The sequence below is a fragment of the Pogona vitticeps genome, chromosome 13, assembly GCF_051106095.1.
Source record: "Pogona vitticeps strain Pit_001003342236 chromosome 13, PviZW2.1, whole genome shotgun sequence".
NCBI classification, from domain to species: Eukaryota; Metazoa; Chordata; class Lepidosauria; order Squamata; family Agamidae; genus Pogona; species Pogona vitticeps.
The window spans coordinates 14,074,926-14,096,355 of record NC_135795.1 but is presented as its reverse complement, the minus strand read 5'-3'; the positions used below and the strand labels follow the sequence as shown (position 1 = coordinate 14,096,355).

The window sequence follows — 21,430 nt, the reverse complement described above, 5'->3', positions numbered from 1 at the left end:
ATGGATCTTTCAGCCTCCCACAACTTTATCCTGAATCTGAATTCTTTCTTCATGTTCTTTTATCAAGTCAGTATTTATTGTAATAAATAGACAATGTTTCAATTCTCGTCTCTGCCTGGCTTCATTCTCCTCTGCCAGTCCTGTTTCCATAGCAACATGCCTACTAGCATCCCATCTTGTAAAATGGTTACTTTCTGAATGCTCAAGTTTTGAAACATAATATACTGGTGATTCTGTATACCCTCTATTTCTACTAGCTCTTTCTGGACAGGAATCATGGAAGTGTCCTCCTTTACCAAAGGAAAAACATACTTTATTTCCTTTTTTTATCTTTGGTAAACTGTTTTTCTTTGGCCACTCCTTCATTCTGTTGAGGTGATTTTTCCCTCCAGCTCCTGTTTTTACATCTCCCCCTGGCTCCTTGGAATTGCTTTTCCTTCTGACTTCTTCCAGCCGATCATGTTCCTGCTGTTGTTGTCGGGTAAAATGGGCGAGGGATCCATCACAGCCATCTGTCATAGGCCCCCCCAGCTTCAGTGTAGACAAGCAGCATAGGCCAAAGCTGTGGCCCATGATCCCTGGAAAGCCCATCATGGCTGTGCCTTTGCATCCTCTTTTCCCTGTCTTTATGTTATTGAAAAATAAATCAAACAAGGCCAGAGACAGTTGTTCCAGTGTTGTGTAGAGAAGCACTGCGCAAGACTGCAGCCACTGTCATCGTTGTTATCCCAGAATGCCTCTGGGCCCCATTATAGCAGAGTCTGGATGCATTCTGGGAAATGAAAATGGTGACCCTCTACAAAAAGAAGGTGTCGGTAGCCTGACACTGCACTGACAGGCTGATGAGCTTTTCCCAGAAGAGAGGAAGATGATGGCTCATAGTTGCCATCAGTTGAGAAAGGAGATGATGTGAAGCAAAGCCACTGAAGCAGATGGTAACGTCAACCACCATTCCCTCAGTGGCCCCTGACCACCTCAATCATAACACCAACTAATGTTCCCTTTAGCTATTTCTAGAAGACTACAGTTCAACCATGTTTTGACTAACATCAAGGGCAACCTTAGGTTTGAGCCAGAGCTTGGAAAAAAAGTAGTTTTCATGCTATTAACTGCCAGAAAAACCCAGCCTACAATCACCATGCTGGCAGGGAATTCAGGGATCAGGAATCTAGAATAAGTGAAATTCAGGAGCTGGGATTTGTAGACTTCATTATCCTCCTCCTTCTTTCTCCACATAATTTGAACACTGGATAAAAATGTGCAAAATTGCATGTTGTGTGCATACAGAGGACTCTTTTGCCATCTCTCATAATTCCTCTAATGACCAGTAATGGTGTTTCATGGCAGACAGACAAAAAAGAGTACAGGCTTCACCTGACACTTTATTAATTTTGTGGAATTATCTTCCATCAAATGTGGGGATAGCCTCTGGCCTAAGATCAGGCGTGCACAGACTTCAGGCTTATGGGGTCTAACTCATATTCCTTTATTAGAATCCCAAGACCTACCAGCTGAAGCCTGTTGCAGAAGGCCAACGTTTAAGAATCTGAATCCAGAAGTTTGGTTTAATAGAATGCAAAAACTTAAAAGGCATCACTGTCTTTCCTGACAATAAAACACTCCAGATTTGTTGTTAATTATATCTATATTCATCCTTTCTCTGGTGCCTTCAAGATGATGACTATCATCCTCCCTGCTTCATCCTCATAACACCCCTGTGACGTAGGCCATACTGAAAGAGTGAATGATTAGTATTAGATCATCCACTGAGTTTCATGACTCCATGGAGATTGTGGCTCCTGAATTCCAGTCTAACACTTACTTCGCTCTTTTCTGGTCACCAGAAGCTTTCTTTATTATAGAAGTGCAGTTTAAGATGGGGAGGTGGGTTCAATGGTGTTGCTTCTACTGGCTGTAGGAAATCCTTGCTGATCTTTGCTGCTGTGTACCCAGAGATCTAGCACAAGGTTTAGAATGAGAAGGCTTATTCCATATGCTGGAAGGACAGACATGTGTGCACCCTCCAATCTGCTATGTACACTAAACTAATCTGCTGCCTTTCAGATGTGGTGGAGATGCCATCCCGCCATAATCAATGTTGAAATAACATTTACTTGCACAATCTGGTCAAGTTTTGTATAAGTAAAAAAACGAGGGTGTATCTTATCCTTCACCTCAGGCACAAGAACGTAATGGCCCAGCCCAGTCTACCACTAGACACATACCTAGTCATTGTTTAGGTGTCTTTCAGAAGGGGTTACTTCTTGCAGAATAGTGACTGTTCATCACTATGTCAAAGTGAAAAGTTTAAGTTCAGAGGGAATAGGTTACTTCTGAGGGTATTTATTCATTGCTGTGGAAAGAGCTGTTGTCTTCACATATTGCCAGTGGGATTTCCCAAGAGTTCAGTGGCCAACAAGATACTAGACTAAGAGGATTTGTCTTCTGTTCCCTCAAGGGCTTTATTAATCCTTATAATCTATCGATTGATCGATCTAATATTCTTACTGACCATGGTAGAACCAGCCAAATGGAACCTCCAGATTGGAAGTTGGATCCAGGCTTAATCCTACTTAAAGTAGATCTACTGGATACAGTGGGACCTTGAACTACTCTTTCTCTTTTTCAACCTCCTACCTAACTCAACCAGTTTGTTGTAAGGATAGACATGAGGAGGCCAAACATGCATACTATCTTGATGTGCCCAATGTCCAATATACTTCTTGTGTCAAGTTTGGGTCAGGCAGGCAAGACATTGCAACATCTGTGAGTTCTCTGATGAACAACCTCCTGAATTAAGGTTTGAAGCTCTACTTGGAGCTTTCATTTCTCTTGTGCTTGATTGTTCCTCCCAGGCCCTGCCCCTTCCTACAAAATGGGAAGCCTTAAAGGAGCAGGCTTGGGAACAAGTTAGTACTTCTTGTCTCCCCAAGTTTGTTGCTCGATGTATTGTGATGCTCTTGGAGAAGAACATGTTATCCCATTGGTAGAGCGCATGTCAAAAGCTGCCAGTGTTGGTGCAGCTTGTGAATCTTGAGCTCAGGCTCAGAGTTGTCAGGTCTCCTTAGCTCAGAAGCCTCCAGTGTCTTAGGCTTGGGTGTCTCCAGTGGTGCGTGGTCCTAATATCTCCTCTGTTGACACCGTGAGTTGTTCAACCTTTGAGTTTGTTTCAAGATTGCTGCTTTGATGTGTGAATCATAAGTTCTGGTAAGTGCTAGGGATCTTAACAGAGAAACAACTCTATAGTCTACTCCTATTTTTCTCATGAATTCTTGAATGGGAGGAGCTGGGAGTTGGGACAAGTTAGATAGCCGCCTAGAGTGGTCTTAAGTGACTAGATAGGCGGGATATAAATAAAATAAATAAATACAAAATAAATAAATATAGGTGTTTTGGGACTGATACTCCTGTAATGCCCCACAGTTGATTATGATGGATTGGAGTGATAGGAATTATAGGCAAAAAGCATCTAAGGACCACAATTACCTACTCCATCTTGAAGGAAAACTGAACTTTGAAAAGGTAAAAAAAAGTGTAGGAGGTTGAATCAAGTTTAAACTTGGAATGAAATGTACTTCAACGAATGGTATCGATCCTTGTTTCAATTAAATGTAATGAACTGACTGGATTTAATGAACTTGATTAATGAAGTTGTTGGCATTAACTTTGGTTATATGCCAGAATGTTGTTTGGGCTTTTTTTAAAATAGTGTTGGGAAGTACACAGAAACTAGTAGCAAATTAAAGTTGAACTTTAAATGAAATGAATTAAAATGAACTGTATGGACTTGTATTGAATCAGACTTAATGAACAGATCAGACAGTAAAGAACATGTAGTGAGTTTATCAGAACTGGAATATTGTGTTGGTTGGTGGTAAGTAAGTAATTAGACTAAGGCTGCAATTCCTACCCCTTTTCTTAGAGTAAATCCACTAAATTCAGTGAAGTATCATTTTGCAATAGAGAAGCACGGAATCTGTGATATTATAACATTTATTTATTTATGACTAGTAGGTTACTATCATTGCTGGTTTACAAATATGGAGTAAAATACTGTAATACTATACACATAGATAAACAGTCAACAATAAGAAAAATAGATTGCTTGTTCTTAAAAAGAGAATTTTATAGAGGGGGAGTGGATGAAAATACCTAGAATGTTATGAGAATTTTTTACATTTTTCCTTCCTGAGAAATTTGAAATCATACAGGCTGCGAGATTCTGGGGACTATACTTTTTTACAGAATTGTTTCCAAGTTCTGGTAATCTTTTATGCTTCCTGCCAAAATATCTGCTGGAAACCTGAAAAACTGTTTTAAGCAGAAACTTTTCTTCTGTGTGCCATTTGTGCATGCTCTCCTGCTGAAGCAGAACAGTGTCCCCAACCTGGTGACCTTCAGAACTGCTCAATATTGGCCACCCTGGCTTGGAATGATGAGAAAGGTAGTCCACCACAGTTGGAAAAGGACCCTCCTGACCATCTGGTTTTATTTATTTCTTGAGTTCAGTTGACATATATGCACTTCTAACATTTATAGTCTTTGTAGAGGTGGGGACAGGAGAGAGAGAATGCAAGAATCAAATGACTTTTGCCATGACTGTCCCAGGCCTCAGGATTTTCAGACAGCAACAATTATTAATTTTTATTTGTTTGTTTGTTTGTTTATTTATTTATTTATTTGATTTTTACCCCGCCCCTCTAGACAAAGTGCAATGTGCTTTAAAAAAGGTGGGGGGGAGGAAAGCATATGGAAAGAGCAAATTCTATTAACATCTGTTCTTTTTCCCATCTGCTCTCTTTGGCTTTGCTGTAATCCAGAATTGCCAAAATGGCAAGTTTCCCAAGGAGGCTCGAGGTGTATGAAGTATTTCTTCCAGTAAAATTAATCAGTATCATTTGTTGTTGTTCTTGTTGTTGTTCATCATGGTTGAACTGGAGAAAGCAGCTTTGTCACAGCAGTTTGAGAAAGGCTGTTTATTTTCCTTTTCTTTTTCTCCCCCCAACTCTTCACTGGGAATATGTGTATGTAACAAAACAGGCAAAACATAAAACACAGCTGATTTGGGGAAAGTGCTACCATGAAGTTAAAAAAGAGAGAGCAAAAACTTGAGATTACTCAGCTCTGTTGTGTCTTCTTTATTTCTAAACCTATTCCAAGTCAACTGGTAAAATAGTTCTACCCCACACATTTTTAAAGATTTGAGGCAGCTGTCATGAAATGCAGAGGTTTATATTTAGCCTTAGTCATACATAGATTAAATCTACAGACTTCAGTGAGTTGTGGCTGATTTACATCCTATTAGCTGGCTGGATAGCTCAGTGAATCGGACATATGGCAATGGAGCAAGAGGCTGGGTGTTCAGTTCCCCACTGTGTATTCCAGAAGAGTAGCCTATGTGGCTTTGGGACAGTTAAAACACAGGAGTAGGTAAAGTATTATTAAAACAGATTTAGAAGTAACAAAGTGCAAATCATCTTGTTTTAAAACCTCTCCTACATAATCTGTAAGGAAAAGCTGCCTGAAGAGAAAGATCTTCACTTGCTTGCAGAAGTACAGTGGTGCCTCGCTTAGCGATGTTAATCCGTGCAGCAAAAATCACTACTAACCGAAAACATCGCTAAGCGATCTTAAAAAGCCCATAGAAACGCATTAAAACCTATTTAACGCGTTCCTATGGGCTTGAAAACTAACCTTAAGCGAAAATCCTCCATTGCGGCAGCCATTTTCGGTGCCTCTAAAGCGAGGCAACACAGCGGATGGCCATTTTGTTTACCCGGCAGCCATTTTGGAACCACTTTGTAAGCGAAACAGGGTACCGATCATCGCAAAGCGATTTTTCCCCATAGGGAACATCGCAAAGCGATCGCAAAAACATCGTCGCTATGCGATTTCGTCGCTAAACAGAGCGCCCGTTAAGCGAGGCACCACTGTACAGCAATGATGGGGCCAGCCTGACCTCCTGTGGGAGGGAGTTCCAGAGTCTGCAAGGAACAACAGAGAAGGCCCTCTCCTGTGTCTCCACCAAGCACACCTGTGAGGATGGTGGGACAGAGACACCATGTCCCCCGATGATATTACCACCCGGGCAGAATCATAAAAGGAGATCTGATTTTTGAGATAGCTTGACCCATGCTCTTTATAGGTTAAAACCAGCGCTGGAGTATTGCACTGGAATTGGATTGGCAGCCAGTGGAGCTGCTGTAACAGGGAGCTTATGTGATTCATGTGACCAGCTCCAGTAAATAATCTGGCTGTAGTGTTTTGGACTCACTGAAGTTTCTGAGCACTTTCCATGGAAGCCCAGCATAGACCACATGACAGCAATCCAGTCAGGATGTAACTAAGGTATGTGTCACTGTGGCCAAGTCAGACATCTTCAGGAATGAGTGCAACTGGTGTACTAGTTTTAACTACGCAAAAGCAGTCCTGGCCACTCCTGAAACGTGGGCATTTAAGCTCAGACACAAATCCATGAGTATTTCTAAACTATGTATCCATGTTTTCAGAGTAAGTGTAACCCCATCCAGTACAGGCTGGGTCCCTGTTCCTTGATCTGCCTTTTGACTGATCAGGAGCACCTCTGTCTTTTGTGGATTAATCCTACTGATTTCAGGAGGTCTCCTCTAAACATGAAGAGAGCCTGTGCAGTGTAATGGAGTGATGGACTCAGGACATGTGGGTTCAGAATTTCTTCTCAGGGATGGAAGCTCCCTGGAGAGCAGTAATATTAAGGTAAAGGTAAAGGTTCCCCTTAACATTTAGTTCAGTCGTCTCCGACTCTAGGGTGTAGAGCCAGCGTTCGAGTAGACACATTACCTTCCCACCAAGGTGGTACCCATTTATCTACTCACATTTGCACGCTTTCGAACTGCTAGGTTGGCAGGAGCTAGGACAAGCGATAGGAACTCACACCATCGCGTGGATTTGATCTTACGACAGCTGATCTTCTGACCTTGCAGCACAGAGGCTTCTGCGGTTTAACCTGCAGTGCCACCATGTCCCTATAGTAATATTAAATCCATCCCTAAATGCCTCAATTATTTTTAAGACTCTATTGGAGAAGGAGGATAATTAAAAAGGACTCTCTTAAGCAATTAGCTTGACATTTCTGTTTTTATTGTAGGATTTCTAAAAATGGAGGAGTAACCATTTTAGGCTGTGACTACATAATTATATATAGTGGGATTTGCTGCAGTTATAGTACAAGACAATTCAACATTTGTTTGTTTTTCATATGACACAAAGGCCGATTAGAATTGGTCCAGTCCTTTTTGCTCCCAGCATGACTTCTTTTTCTCTGCCACTGGGAGCTTCTGTGTTTTTCAAGCTGGAACAATCTGATTGGACTTTTCCCCATGTGATCAGTTGATTCATTCTTGTACGGTGACGACATAGGCAGTTATGGTATGGTGATGAGGACCATAGGAACAGCTGGCCCCACGTTCTTTCATTCTCCTATTTTAAAAAAAACCTACATGAGATTGGCGTTGTACCACTTTATCCCTTGTATTGATATATCAGTTTAGTGCTAGATCACCTCTGCACAAGAAAAATAAATTTAAATTGCAAACAACCCAGACAAAATAAAATACATTCCTGTGGTATGTAGTATTTTTCTACACATTTTTGTACACTTTGGAATGCTGTCACCTTTTCTGGAACACTGTACAACTTTTTCTAAAACAAGAAGCTTGACAAGGAACCGTAAAAGGATTGACAGAGACAGGACCAGAGGAAGGAAGGAAAGAAGAGGGCTATGGACTGAAATATGAACCTCAATGCATGGAATTTAATTATAGAGCTCCCAGATCAATTTGCAGTCCCCGTGTTATCACTGACTGCGAAGTCAGCCATAGTGTAAGATGTAAATAAGAATAGCTGTGGCCTTTGTCTCTCAAAGCAGAAGAACAAAATAAAACTAGAAAGTGAGTGATGTTCAAGACTAACAGGTATTACTTACCATGTTCTGATTTATTAACCCACAAAAGCTTATGCCAAGTCATTCTTTAATATGTCACCAGGCTCTTTGTTTTTGAATGAACTAGATACTGATATCTGTATTAGAGTTTGGATAACTCTCGAACTCCTACAGGCAGTCTCATCAATAGCCAAGTTGAGTAGGCACGTTCTGGAAGTTGTCCAAAAATCACCAGCTCAGGGTTTGGTATATATGGCAGGATGGGGAGGTGGGAGAGATACAAAGCATTTTTGCCCTGCTTTCCAGCAACAATAAATCTTGGAGTTGCTTGGGTATGAGGGGAAAGCTCTCTGTCTCACAGAGGAAAGGAAGAAGGAGAAGGGAGGAAAAGTTTAAAAACAAGTTGTCTTAAAGGAGGATTGATGGAACAGCCCTGCTTCTCTTCTCAACTTGCTCTGTTAGAGCCTGCTGGAAATTTTTGCCAGTGGTGACAGTTCAGGAGAAGAGCTTGGTGAATGTTTGCCTGACCCTTTTTCTATAAATCATGCACAAAGCTTTCTCTGTAAGGTTATACCACAGCATCAAGGCGACAACACAGAAGTCTCTTTTTGCAGTCTAACCTTCCTGATGTCCATAGGGACTGCTCCACAAATGCAAACCTGGGGTAATTAATTCTTTGGGACAAAACTCCCAGCATATACCTTGGCTTCTTTAACAGTGATTTCATTCTGGTGAATTCTGAAAGTTGTAGTGTAGCGAAATTAGCTTTTCCAAACTACCTTCATAGAAAGGAACAGGATGGATAGTAGGAGAGTTTCATTTGCCATTCTTTTTTCTATGTCATTTCCAACTCCCAAAACTCAGTTTAAAGCTCCAGGCAGTGAAGTATGCTGGGCCAAAGGCCACACAACAAAGTAGGGAACGTATACACTCGCTACTTTAGCCCCTGGGAGGCTCCTGGCCTACAGAAATGGAATAAGCAGCTTCTTATGCAATGACTCATTGCAGACTGGAATATATAAATACATAACTGTTCATAGATGCATTAGGATTAGCATCTGGCAAACTGTTATTACTGGCTATTAAATCCCTAGGTGGCTTTCCATTATTCCATCTATGTGTTTGTATGTTAGTGAAAACATTTTATTTTCTTAGATTAGTGGACCTAATGGCTGATAACAAACATTTTAACGAGATATATGTGTTTTGTAGGGTTATGAATCAACTAAGAGAGTATGAGTACAGGGAAAGAGGAAAAGACCTGGCACACTTTGGAGCTGGGCTACCAAAGCTAGCTAGACTTTGCTACCTCTGCTTGCACAAATTGTCTAAATGCTGGCGTGACCGTTGCCCGGTCAAGGCCCCCTTCTGTAGGTACTCTGTCACACTACTCTGCTTGTTCTGAGGTGGGTCAGCCCAGAAGAGAACTAATAGGAGAGGGGACTGTGGAGCCTGACTAAGACCATATCACTCTCAAAAACTATGGTTCACTCACAAGGCTGGGTACAGGACTTGGAAGCAAGATGCCTTTCTTACAAGGACAGAACTGCCACTGCACCCCGACAAGCACCAAATGTCCTGGTAGCTTGGTCGAAGCAAGACAGCTGCTGGAAATTATTTTTGTATTTCATTAAAAGAGAGAGAAAACATTAAAAGGGCAAGAGGCAGTCATTCCAAAAAGTTGCAAAAAGGTTTCCCAAAACACTGAAGCAAAATGCAGAGAATCTAAAGGCCATTCAAGAGGAAAAAATCAGAAAAAAACAAACAAAGGCTAAACGTATCTACCTAAAACTCACACCTTAGCAGAGAGGTAACGTTCTGCGACGTGCACAAAGTGCGTCCTTCCCAGCACAGCATTGTAGGATGGCAAATGGACAGTTCCTTCCTCCTGAGTAAGACTGATCCATCCAACTACTTTTCCTAATCCCTTTTATACATTAAATGAGCTATTCTAGAGCCATCATAATCAACATCTTAATTCTCTTCCAGGTTCAACAAAAAGAAATGCACTTTCCTCCCCTCTTCCTTTCCCACAGCTTTGATTTGCATGGTTCCAGGGAAGAAAACTGACAAACATTGTTGCCAAGGGATAAGGTTGAAGTGTTAGATCCTTTTTGGTGTTGCTATGATGTGTCCTTGGGCAGGAAATCCATTGAAGGTGTCAATCGTCCTGTAGTTCCCTCTCAGTCCTCCTCTGAAGTCCTCTTTAACAAGAGGTCAACTGAAAGTCCTTTTGTTCTGGGCACCCACTGGCACATACCTTTATAGCCAGGTTTCCCAAGCACTCACAGAGAAGCCTCAAAGCTGAATTCTAGAGTCCATGCTCCCCAGTTTCTCACTTTCTTTACAGTTGGTTTACACTTTTTCTCAAACACCTGGAAATAAATTGAATACAGATTGTTTTAAAACTCGGTTTCCTCTCCTCGCTCCCTCATGGTAAATGTTAATTTGCAACTAAAATGTTAGTTTCCTGGGGAGGGGGGAAGACAATTATTTTGTTACTACTTTATAAAATATTGCGGAGCTAAATACCTGATGGAGAAACCCTGCTCTGTATCCCAGCAGTGGTGGAGGATGGAAAGGGGGGAGTCAATTCAGAGACAAGGAAGGGACTTCTTTATGACTGTATTTAACTGTTCACTCTGACAGACTAGCTTGGCCTCCTCTTTAACCAGGAGTAGCTTGTGGACCAGGATGGGGGTGGACCCAAAGCACGTCCAGATTTGTGGGGCACTCCCTGCCCTGATGAGAAGCCACCCTTATCCTCAAAGTGTTTTGTCACGTGGCAAAGACATTTTTTTATTATTGTTGTTCAGGGAAGCATTTGTTTTTACAGTGTGCAGGGGGCATAAACTGGACCGAACATAGCCATCAGATGCAGTGTCGTGCACAAAGCTTTCTCTGCAAGGTTATACCACAGCATCAGGGCCACAACACAGAAGTCTCTTTTTGCAGTCTAACCTTCCTGATGTCCATAGGGACTGCCCCACAAATGCAAACCTGGGGTAATAATTATTTGGGACGAAACTCCCAGCATACCTTGGCTTCTTTAACAGTGATTTCATTCTGGAGAATTCTGAAAGTTACGGTATAGTGTAGCGAAGTTAGCTTTTCAAAACTACCTTCATAGAAAGGAACAGATGTAAGAAAGGCAGCAAGGCAACCGTGGAAGGGTATGAAACTTTGGATCCAGCTTCTTCACAATGAGTCTAGATTCCCCACCACAAGCGATAAGTCCCAAAACTGCAGAGAATTTAGGAAATACCTCTCCAATGAGCGTAGAGGAAACCAGATATGGGAAAAGGGATGAAGAGCCAATAGGAAAGGAGAAGAGAGAGTTAGAAAAAGCCTAGGAAAGAAAAAGAGAGAAGGAGGCTGGGACGGTTAAAAAGGAGGACGGTATAAAAGCAGAAGAAAGGGGAAATAACAATCTTAGTCATTTGCCAGAGGGATGGGCATTAACTGAGAGAAAACTATTGGACAAAAGAATGGGTTGCCGTCTGAGTCCAAAAAGAAGAAGCTGAAAGAAGGAGGAGAAAGCATGTCCCTAGAAAAGCCTTGCATTGGAGAGAAAGAGAATTAAGGGAAGAGAGAAGACAGGAAAGAGAAGGAAAGGCCAATGGGGCTGGAGGTGTAGGATGAGGGAAATGGCTGGATTTAACAGAGAGGAAAAAGGCCAACTCTACAGAGGGAGAGGCAGCTGAGAGAACCGGAGGGAAAGAAGATCAAGTGACGGAAGGGAAATGGGCACACCATCCATGTTGTGGCCACCTTTGGACCAGGAGGCATCAATCCCTGCATCTGCCCACTGATCGGGAGAGATTTGGTGGAATGCCCATTGAACCCATTAGCTCTTTTGGACTTAAAGCAGGACAAGTTCTTACAGGTTGCAGCCATTGTATGCTGAAGAACCTTTTGAAGTGGTGGTGAAGCAACCACCCTTGTAGTTGAATAAAGATGTTACAATTAAGCCTCAAGTCTCCTCGTCTGTGGGCAGAGAAGCCCCCAGGGTCAAAAGGGAACCCACGGACACTGGGGAAATGAATTTCCACAGGTGCAGATCCAGTGAAAAGGAGGAAGAGAAAGATGGGGGAAAGGACAGAAAGTGCAGAAACTGGACAGTTTCTTTCACCTTTCCTTTTCAATAGAAATAAACTCCCCTCCCCACCCCGTTAGTAAATCTACATCGTGTTCTGATGGTTTGGAGAAGAGAAGACTGAGAAAGGAAACAAGACAAAATTAATTTCCCAGTGGTGCGAAGGAAAGGGTGTATTGGCCTTTGCAGAAGGAAAATGCCCATTGCCTTCACTCCCTCCCTTCCTTGTTGTTAATTTAGGAAGCTTCTGGGAACAAGACTCTAGGGAGATATGATAGCATTTTTCAAATACTTGAAAGACTGTCATACAGAGGAGGGGCAGGATCTGCTCTCAATCATCCGTGAATGTAGGATGTGCAACAATGGACTCAAGTTTCAGGAAGAAGACAGATTTTGGTTGAATATCAGGAAAAACCTCCTATTAGAGCCATATGGCAGTGGAGCCAATTACCTTGAGAGGTGGTGAGTGCTCCCAACACTGGAGTCATTCAAGCGAAATTTAGACAACCCCCTGGCAGATGTCCTTTGATCTGTATTCATGCATTGAGCAAGGATTGGACTTGATGGCCTTATAGGCCCCTTCCAACTTCATGATTCCATGCTTCTTTAAGGGGAGAAAAATAAAAGAGCACCCACTGCTTTGCTGCTGTTCTGACCAGAACCCCTTCTGGCTTGCCTGCAGCTCAGGGCCCCCAGAATTCTAGGATCTGGTACATTTGCCCTATGGACAATGATCTGGCCTTGCCATTTCCATCACCTGATATGTACTGTACTTCCATGTATGTATTCTTGTACTTCCATGTACAGTACCATTTTTGAAGATACTTTCAAGGTTATAATTTTGTAAAGAATTATATTGGAAGGAAGAATTAGATCCTCATGACTTTGCTTACCAAACTCCTTGGGGGGATGAACACAGTAGCCAAACATGCATGTTTGTCTCGTAAAAATTACATGGGAAGTAGATTTTTGGTATCAAGCCAACAGCAGCTTTGAAGAGTTGTAGCTTCTCACTGGGGTTTACTCTCCTCTTTAAAGAAAAGTTGCCCTTGTCTCCCATTTTTAGTTCATGATTTTTAATCAAGCAGTTACTGTTAGCCCAGTGAACTGTATTAAAAACATCTGCTTTCAGACTCACTGAAACAGTTTAGGAGGAGCAACGGATAGTAAGGGATCAGCAGATGTTCATTCTTAAGAACTGGAGCTGAAAGGGGAATTAATGGAGGCTTTCAACAGGCTTTATGTCTGTGGGATATTCTGAGTCCACTTTCTCTGCAGCCTTGGAAACAGGCAGGTTTGGGCTCAGTGAAATGCAGATTTAGCAAATGGTGGCGTTCTTCCCAAATAGGCTAGCAAGCAAAAAAAGTAGACTATGAGGCCTGCCCAGATTGCTCACCAACCACATGGCAAGGGAAGGATGCTGCATATGTTCTGAGACATCATTCTTCCATGCCTTACCTCAAAAGGCCGTTTGGGCTTTTCAAGTAGTTGTGCCAAATATGTAAATCAAAACAAATGGAATAAAAACCAATTCAATGCTTCCATCTCATGTAATTTTGTAGATGTAGACATAGAGCTGCGCATGTGGAAAAGGCAGGGGAAAGAATACAAAGTTTTTGTACATCATTTCATCCACAGCCAATTAATAAGGCAACCTATTTTCCTACAGCTGGGAGGATGGGGGTGACTTTCATTGGAATTGCAGCTGGCAAGAGAAAAGTTAAGCGTCCTTTCCCCACAGTCATGATAAAAAATGAAAACACCCATACATAATATTTTTTAAAAAAAACTGATAATACTTGCAAGTGGTATCTGATTGCTCATGAAATCTGGCCCTTAGAAGATATCTCTTGGAGTGTTTTGTTTTGTTTTGTTTTGGGTTTTTTTGCAACTTTGCATGCTGCCTTTAGTTCATTTAACTGGGAGGGACTTTTCTGGCCTGTCAATCTATCCAGCATTAACCAATCATTCCTTCCCAATTATGAATGAGAAGATAGCCCTGTCTCTCTGCTGTCTTTTTCCTCTGATCTTTGTCTGTTGGAAGTCAGTCTGTCAATTAGTTTGCTGTTGATTTGTTCACAGTTGTAAGTAATCAAATGTTTTTATTATTTCTCCTACATATGTCTCAGTTATTGAGATCTTAAGTGCCAGTTAATGAGAAAAGGGTGGACCATCTGGGAAACTTGAAACTATTCTACTCTGTGAATCTCTGCATTTCTGCTGTGTAGGAAAAGAAATTTTTACCAGAAATTCAAAAATCTGCAACAAGATCTTCCCCTACTCATCATATTCTTCTTGACTTAGCAGATAACTGAAAGGGGAAATAGACATAATGTAGTGAGCAATTCTTCATTGTGGTGTCCATGTATGCATACATAGGGGTTCTGTGCCAGTGCAAACCCTGTATTGAAAAGTTCCAGAGCCTCAAAAATGAAAATACCTCTCTGCCTATATCGCACAAGCACGGCCCTGCTCTCCTCAGTACTTTTTGGTCTGCCACTGTGATAGCATGTGAAGGACTGCTTTGGAGTCTCTGCCTCACTTACTGTCATTGTTCAATAAGCCTTCCGCCTTTTCTTTTCCCCTTTCCTTCCCTTTCTTCTTTCCCCTTTTTTACCTTGAGAGAGAGAGCTTTGGCAGGGTTAGTCCCCCCCCCCCCACCAAGCCTTTACTACTCCCCTTTCTCCAGCAATTTATGGTCACTGCTTGCCTAGAGGCAAGTGCATAGAGATTTCTCACTACGGTTATAGTCTAAGACACCATCTCCGGATGCTACAGGTATTTGCATTCCTGAGTCATTTTTAGGGCAGAACATGAAAAAGCTCCTCTTTTTTAACCTTAGCTCACAGAATCCCAGGAGAAGAGGGGGGCAGAGCTAGGGAGCTGCCGTCTAGAATAAAGACTTCATCACCATGGTGTCCATGTGTGCACATAGAGGGGAAAGATTCAGAGCCTCAAAAATGAAAATACCTCTCTGCCTGTATTGCACAGGCATGGCCTCGCTCTCCTGAGTCCTTTTTTGTCTGCCACTATGACAACATGCGAAGGACTGCTTCAGAGCTTCTGCCTCACTTACCATCATTTTTCAATAAGTCTTCTGCATTCTTTTTCTCCTCTTCTTTTCTCCTTTTCACTTTAAAAAAGATGGAGAGTTAGAGGGAGGTTTTTTGTCTCCACCCACCCACCCATGGTTTCCCCTTTCCCAATGATTTACAGCCTCTGCTTTAATGAAGAAGTGTGTCACTTGTGGCAAAAACATTCCCCAATCAGATGGTCACAATATTTGCTTGTTTTGTCTGGGAGAAGCCCATCTAGTTCAGTCCTATAGAATTTGTAAAATTCTAGTTCAGTCCTATAGAATCTGTTTTACTGCCTTTTACTGCCCTTTAAAATCGTCATCTTTCCTCTGGGAAGAATCCCTTCCACCTACAGATCTCCCTACTAAGATGAATCCAAGCCCTCAAATGGACCACACAGGTTTAACAGAAAAAGCCCCAGAATCATAGCCCAGTTTTTCCTTTTGCGTAAATACAGATGCAAAAAAAGAATGAAGCAGTTCCACTTTCTCCCTGTTGCCTGCCACCCTCTTGTCATCTTCCCCCACTAGCAGACTAACCATTTCCTTGACTTTCCTCTTGAAAGAATCTTTTTTGTTGTTATTTTTGGCATTTGTTGCAAATCTTAGCTCATTCTGAGTCTTAGCCTTCCTGACTCCATCCTTGCAGATTCAAGCTATTTGCTGCTTTTCTGTTCTAGTTATGAGCCCCCTTTTTCACTTTTTTGTACTTATCCTTTTTGTCCCTTAGCTTGTCAGAGAGCTCTGTGTACATCCACGCCAGTTATGTCGGATTTCTCTTGTTTTTCTTTCTCTGTGGTATTGTTTTGGTTTGGGCCGTTATTATCTTGCTTTTAGGGTTTCCCAAGCATCCTGAACTGTTTTTCCCTTTAGGATTTCCATCCATGGAATCCCTCCTATTACATCTCTTAGTTTGTTAAAATATTTGGTACAGTTACCCTTGCCTGTGTCTAGGAATTTGTGTTTTGGGTTTGGTCCTAGAGATTGTCCTCCTTCTTCCCCCTGCAGATTTAGTTTAAAGCCCTTGGGATGAGTGGAGCGAGATATCTGTCAAACACCTTCTTCCCAGTCCTTGTGAGGTCCAGCCCATCTCCTGCCAGGAGCCCTTCGTGCAGGTAGTGCAGCCCATGGTCCAGAAATCCAAAGTTTTCTTGGCGGCTCCAGCCCTTGAGCCAGCGGTTTACCTCTGCAGTCCGCCATTCTCTCATTGGATGTTAACCCTCTGTTGGAAGTACAGATGAAAATGGCACCTGAGCTTCCAGTTCTTTTGCCCTCCTGCCCAATTGCTCATAGTCCCTTGATATGTTTTTTAGACTCTTCTTTGTTGTATCATTGGTCCCGACATGAAAGAGAAGGAGGGGATAATAACCAGTGGGCTTGATAATTTGAGTAAGCCTCTCTGTCTTTAATCTTTGCTCCTGGGAGACAACATACTTCCCTTGAAAGCTTGTCTGGCCTGCAGATTGCTGATTCTGTTCCTCTAAGAAGCAAGTCACCAATTACCACCACATGTCTTTTTGGGATACCCGACAGGCTCCTCTTCCCTGTAGCAATCTGGGCTGCTTTTCATCCTGTCACTGGAACACTTGATGAAGATTCATCTTTGGATGTCTGCACGTCTTCTTCCAGGGGGAGAACATGAAATCAGCTGTTCAGTTCTGACTGGAGTTCCCAGGTTCATCCTTTTGGTAGACAGGGACAACAATCTTTCTTCTCCAATCGTCTGGCACCTCACCCGTTTCCATTGATTTCAAGAAAATAATGGACAATGGTTCTGACAGTTCTTCAGCCATTTCTTTCAATCCTCTTGGATGCAGTTTATCCAACCCTGAGATTTGAACTTGTTCAAAGTAGTGAGGTATTCTTTGACTATTCGTTTACCAATCTCCAGATGCAATCCTGTCCCCTCCACTTGCACTTCACATTTGTTTGGAGGTTCACAGTCTGGAACAACCTATCTCTTCCCAACGCTTCTCCAAGTGGATCTCCATCACCTTGGTGTATAACTTGGCAAACAAGCTCCCTCTTCGGCCCTTCCACAGCCCTCTACCAGGGGAATCTCCTCACTTACTGCCTTTATATGCAGTTTAGACATCCAGGAGATCTGTCGGGCATCCACTGGTCCAAGCCCTTGACATTTGTCATACTCTATAGGCTAGACCTCAGGGCGCAGAAACATTCTGCTTTTGATAGACCTGTACTATCCTCTATTCTGGCATATCTCCCACCTCCAAAACTAGTGCTTGCTAGTCACTCCCATGTGTGCATACATGGACACCATGATGAAGAAGACTTGGTTACTTACATAACTATGATTTTTCAAGTGGTGATCCATGTGTCCACGCATCCTGCCCACCTCTCCTCCCTTTTTCTTCTAGCAGAGGATAGTTAGGGACTGAGGAGAGCAGGGTCACACCTGCATGTTATAGGCAGAGAGGCACATTCATTTTGAGGCTCTGGAACTTTGTGAAGTGGGGTTTGTGCAGGTACAGAACCCCTATGTGTAGATACATGGCTCACCACTTGAAGAACCATAGTTATGTAAGTAACCAAGTCTTTCCCCCATTCCAGGATTGGTATGAACCTGCCACTGCCATGGCTTCTATATACTCTTAAATGCTTTTCAGACTTTTAAATATTCAGCTTCCTAACAGTTTAGATGCCGTGTTTTGCTTGATCTCTCAGGTGAGTGAGCAAGCTGCTTTCGGAGATGTGCTAGATGGAGGTTTGGACCCTAATCTTGTTAAGCTCCACAGTCATTTCCTATCAAGTAGGAGATGAAGGGAGAAACAAGGGGGCAGAACAACCCCCCTCTGCATGTCAAAGGCTTCCTAGAAGCGCTTAAAAAACTTTGAGCTGGTTAATGCCTGCAGGGGGGAAGCCCAACCCTACCCACCAAATATGAGGAAAAAATCAATAATCTTGTTATTATAAAAGTAGTCACTATGTCCAAATAGCATAGTTAACCCCAATTTGTAGCAATTAGTTAAGGATAAAGAGCAAAGAACAATTGTGTAGATGCAGTAATAGTCTTGTCACAGCAACAGCAGCAAGAGTTCAATAGAGAAGTTATGGGTATTGTGTTAATGAGCTTTAAATTTTTTACATTTCTCTTGCTATACTTGAATCACGTTTTCTTGTTCTGCTGAAAATGACCCAAAGCTACTGAGAATTAAGAAATTTAAGATAGCACAGGACGCTTTCTCTGAATTAAGTTATGAGTTGCTTCATGCACCAAAACTACATTCATTCACTCATTGCTTCTATTAATAACTCTAGGTAGCCTTTCAACCAGAAAGTTTCCAAAACAATTTAAAAAAAACAAAATTCACTGAGAAGCTCCAGCCTCAGGTTATAAAACTTACAAGAACAATTGGTGACATAAAAGAGTTAAACTATCACTTAGTGAAGTAACCCTGTGAAATATCATAATAACACAAGACCACAAAGTAATTGTCTTGGACCAAATGGCCAAGAGAAGAAAACACCCTTCACCAAGAGTTGAAAAACCTGCAGTTTAAGAATCTCAAGAACCTCCAGTGGGATAACCTTGGCTGAAAAGGGTCTGCCCCATGATTGCTGTTACGTGTTCTCAAGTCACCTTTGACCCATGACAACCCTGTGAATGAGCAGTCTCCAAAATGGCCTGCCCTCCGCTGCCCTACTTGTAAACTCACATGTCTGTGCGTTCCTTTAGGGAGTCAGCCCATCTCCTATTTGGTCATTTTCTTTTCCTGCTGCCTTCCACCTTTTCCAGCATTATTGTCTTTTCCAGAGAATCTCTTTTCTCAAGATGTACCCAAAGTACAACAGCCTCAGCTTAAAAATTTGTTGCCTCCAGAGATTGTTCAGGCTTGATTTGATCCAGCTGTCTTTCTGGCAGTCCAGGGTATGTGCAAAGTTCTTCTCCCTCACCACATTTCAAATTAATGTATTCATTAATACATTGGTGACTGGCAATACTTACTGCTAAAGCAGTCTTGTATTTAGCAATTAACCAGGTTGCTGTTGATGACTTGAGACTCTATAGCAAACCTGGGCAAAGTGCGGCCACATACGGCCCACGAGCTGCTCCTGTCCGGCCCACCGGACATCAAAACCATTTATAGCTTTTTGTCTAAAGTTCATCAGTTGCTTATCTTTAACATACCGCAAAAAACTCCTTAGTATTTGTGAAGATTAACAAGTTTAAAATAAAAACAATCATAACATCACTGTTTCATTTTATTTTTAAGTAAAGTTCAGCCCCCAAACACAGTTCAGATTTTTCATGTGGCCCCCCTATAGAAATTAATTGCCCACCCCTGCTCTGTAAAGTTAGTTGCATGAACTGGAAAAGAGGAGACAGATTTCTCCACTTCTTCTCCAACAATTTGAGTTTGTTTCTTGTTGCCTCTCAAGGAAGAGAAGCCCATCTGTTTCTTCCAGGAGCCATGGAATGCTTATGGATTGTCGGAAAGTGGGACAGAGAATCAGGATGGGGAGGAGTGGAATAGAGCATCTAGGAAAGCCCTTCAAACTTTGAGCCCCAACAGCTAGTCTATCGTTAATAAATTTGGGGGTGAAACTACCATTTTTATTTAGTTCTGCAGTTTTAAACAACATCTTGCTTACACACAAATCTATGAATAAACATATGTACAATTAATATTATATGTAGTGTCCTAATTCCATGTCAAAATAGCACTCTCTGGTTCTGAATACATTTGTTGTCCTCATACAAATGGGTTGCTCATCACATTTAATTCGCCAAGTTGTCTCAATCTCTAAATGCTTTGGCATGTCCCTGCTTTAGTAATCCTTCAGCGATGCGCAAATATATTGGAGCAGGGTGTATCATGGATGTGCTTTCAGTAAGAGGTAGCAGGAATGATTTGACGCATGAGCACTATTGACTGACTGTTCCCCTTTGTTGTGCAATATGAATCTAATGGCAAATATGTGTACCTATCCAAGCAAGAGCTTCAAAAGAGAAATTCACAGCATCACTTAAAATATTGCATCAAGCAATGTTATAGTAATAACATAGTGACTATACTGTTACATTGAACACCTGCAAGGCCACACTCACTGTACATCTGCAATGGAATCTCTTTGTAGTTCAGAACAATAGGTTTTCTGAGCTGGGCACTTAAACCAGTAGTTGAGGCCACATTTTGCAGCAGCAAGAATAGGTTTTTTCTAGCAACTTCTGACAATATCCTTCCTCTCCCCTCTTTCCACAGGATGGTTATTTTTCTCACAGGCCAAAGGAGAAAATGCGAACGGACAGCAATAATGAAAACTCTGTTCCCAAGGACTTTGAAAATATCGACAATAGTAACTTTGCACCCGGGATGCAAAGGCAAAAACACCTGCCAGAGTTGGTGAAGAAGCCCACGAGCAAACAGAAGGAACACTTGAGAAGGAAAGTGGAACAGGAAGAAAAGATGAAGGAGAACCCTCTCCTTGGGAAGAACTCCAATGAGGCCCTGCATTACGGTAACCCTACCCCAAAGAACAGCAGCAACAGCAGCCATTTGAAAGACATCCACTGGTCTCCCAGGCAGCATCATTTGAAAAAGAGTGGAAATGGCTCTCCTGAGCTTGGTTACGAACAGCTGCCGAAATGTGAGATATCGGGCAAGGAGGCCATATCTGCTGTGTCCAGGGCCAAGTCAAAGCAGTGCCGGCAGGAGATTGCTGAGGTGTATTGCCAACACAAGGAAGGCAAGCTTATGCCAGAGGAGGTGACTCGTTTCTGCCCGCTGGAAGGTAGGTCTGGCAAAGGGGCAGGGGAGGAGTGGTGGAGGAGGTCCGTGCACTTCTTTCCTTCCTATTCTGCCTTCTGACCAAAACACTACACACTTGATCTTAGCCAAAAGGACAAGAAGCATTCTGATCAAAACAAGCCTTTGCCTAAAGCTGGAGAATTGCAGGTCCCATTCTAAATCTTCATAGGTCAGGTTTGCAAGGGATGGTGGGAACTGGAAGCCTAAAAGAGTTGCAGTACCACAGATTTCCATTAAAATGGCTTGAATAAATGTGTGAGAGTCGGCGGTTTAGTTTCATGGATGAAATGTGTGCGTGAAAGGAGAAGCTAAGGATAGTTCTGAGACAAGGGAGCAATTATGTCCCTCCAGATTTCATTTATTCGTTCATTTACGTTATTTATATCCCAACCTTCTTCAGGCAGCCTATAAGTGCTAACATGTATGCGTGTGTAAAATCACAGTTATTTAATATTTGAATACAATTAAACTTGTGGTAAAGTTAAAAGGTACAACATCAACATCACAAATGTGTCATAATGAAAACTATGCTGCATCCCCGACTAAAACCTGCAGTCTTGCCAGGA

The 21,430-nt window shown here is 42.2% G+C and overlaps 1 protein-coding gene across 3 annotated transcripts in view; it reads left to right on the top strand.

The window, feature by feature from the left end:
* The window catches only part of XYLT1 (xylosyltransferase 1), a 257,453-nt gene that overhangs the window by 126,226 nt on the left and 109,797 nt on the right, over positions 1–21,430 (top strand). For all 3 annotated transcript variants that reach the window (XM_020802967.3, XM_078381244.1, XM_078381245.1), the window contains one exon: positions 20,319–20,847. In XM_020802967.3, coding sequence (XP_020658626.3) covers positions 20,319–20,847 — 529 coding nt within the window. The remainder of the gene's footprint in view (positions 1–20,318; positions 20,848–21,430) is intronic.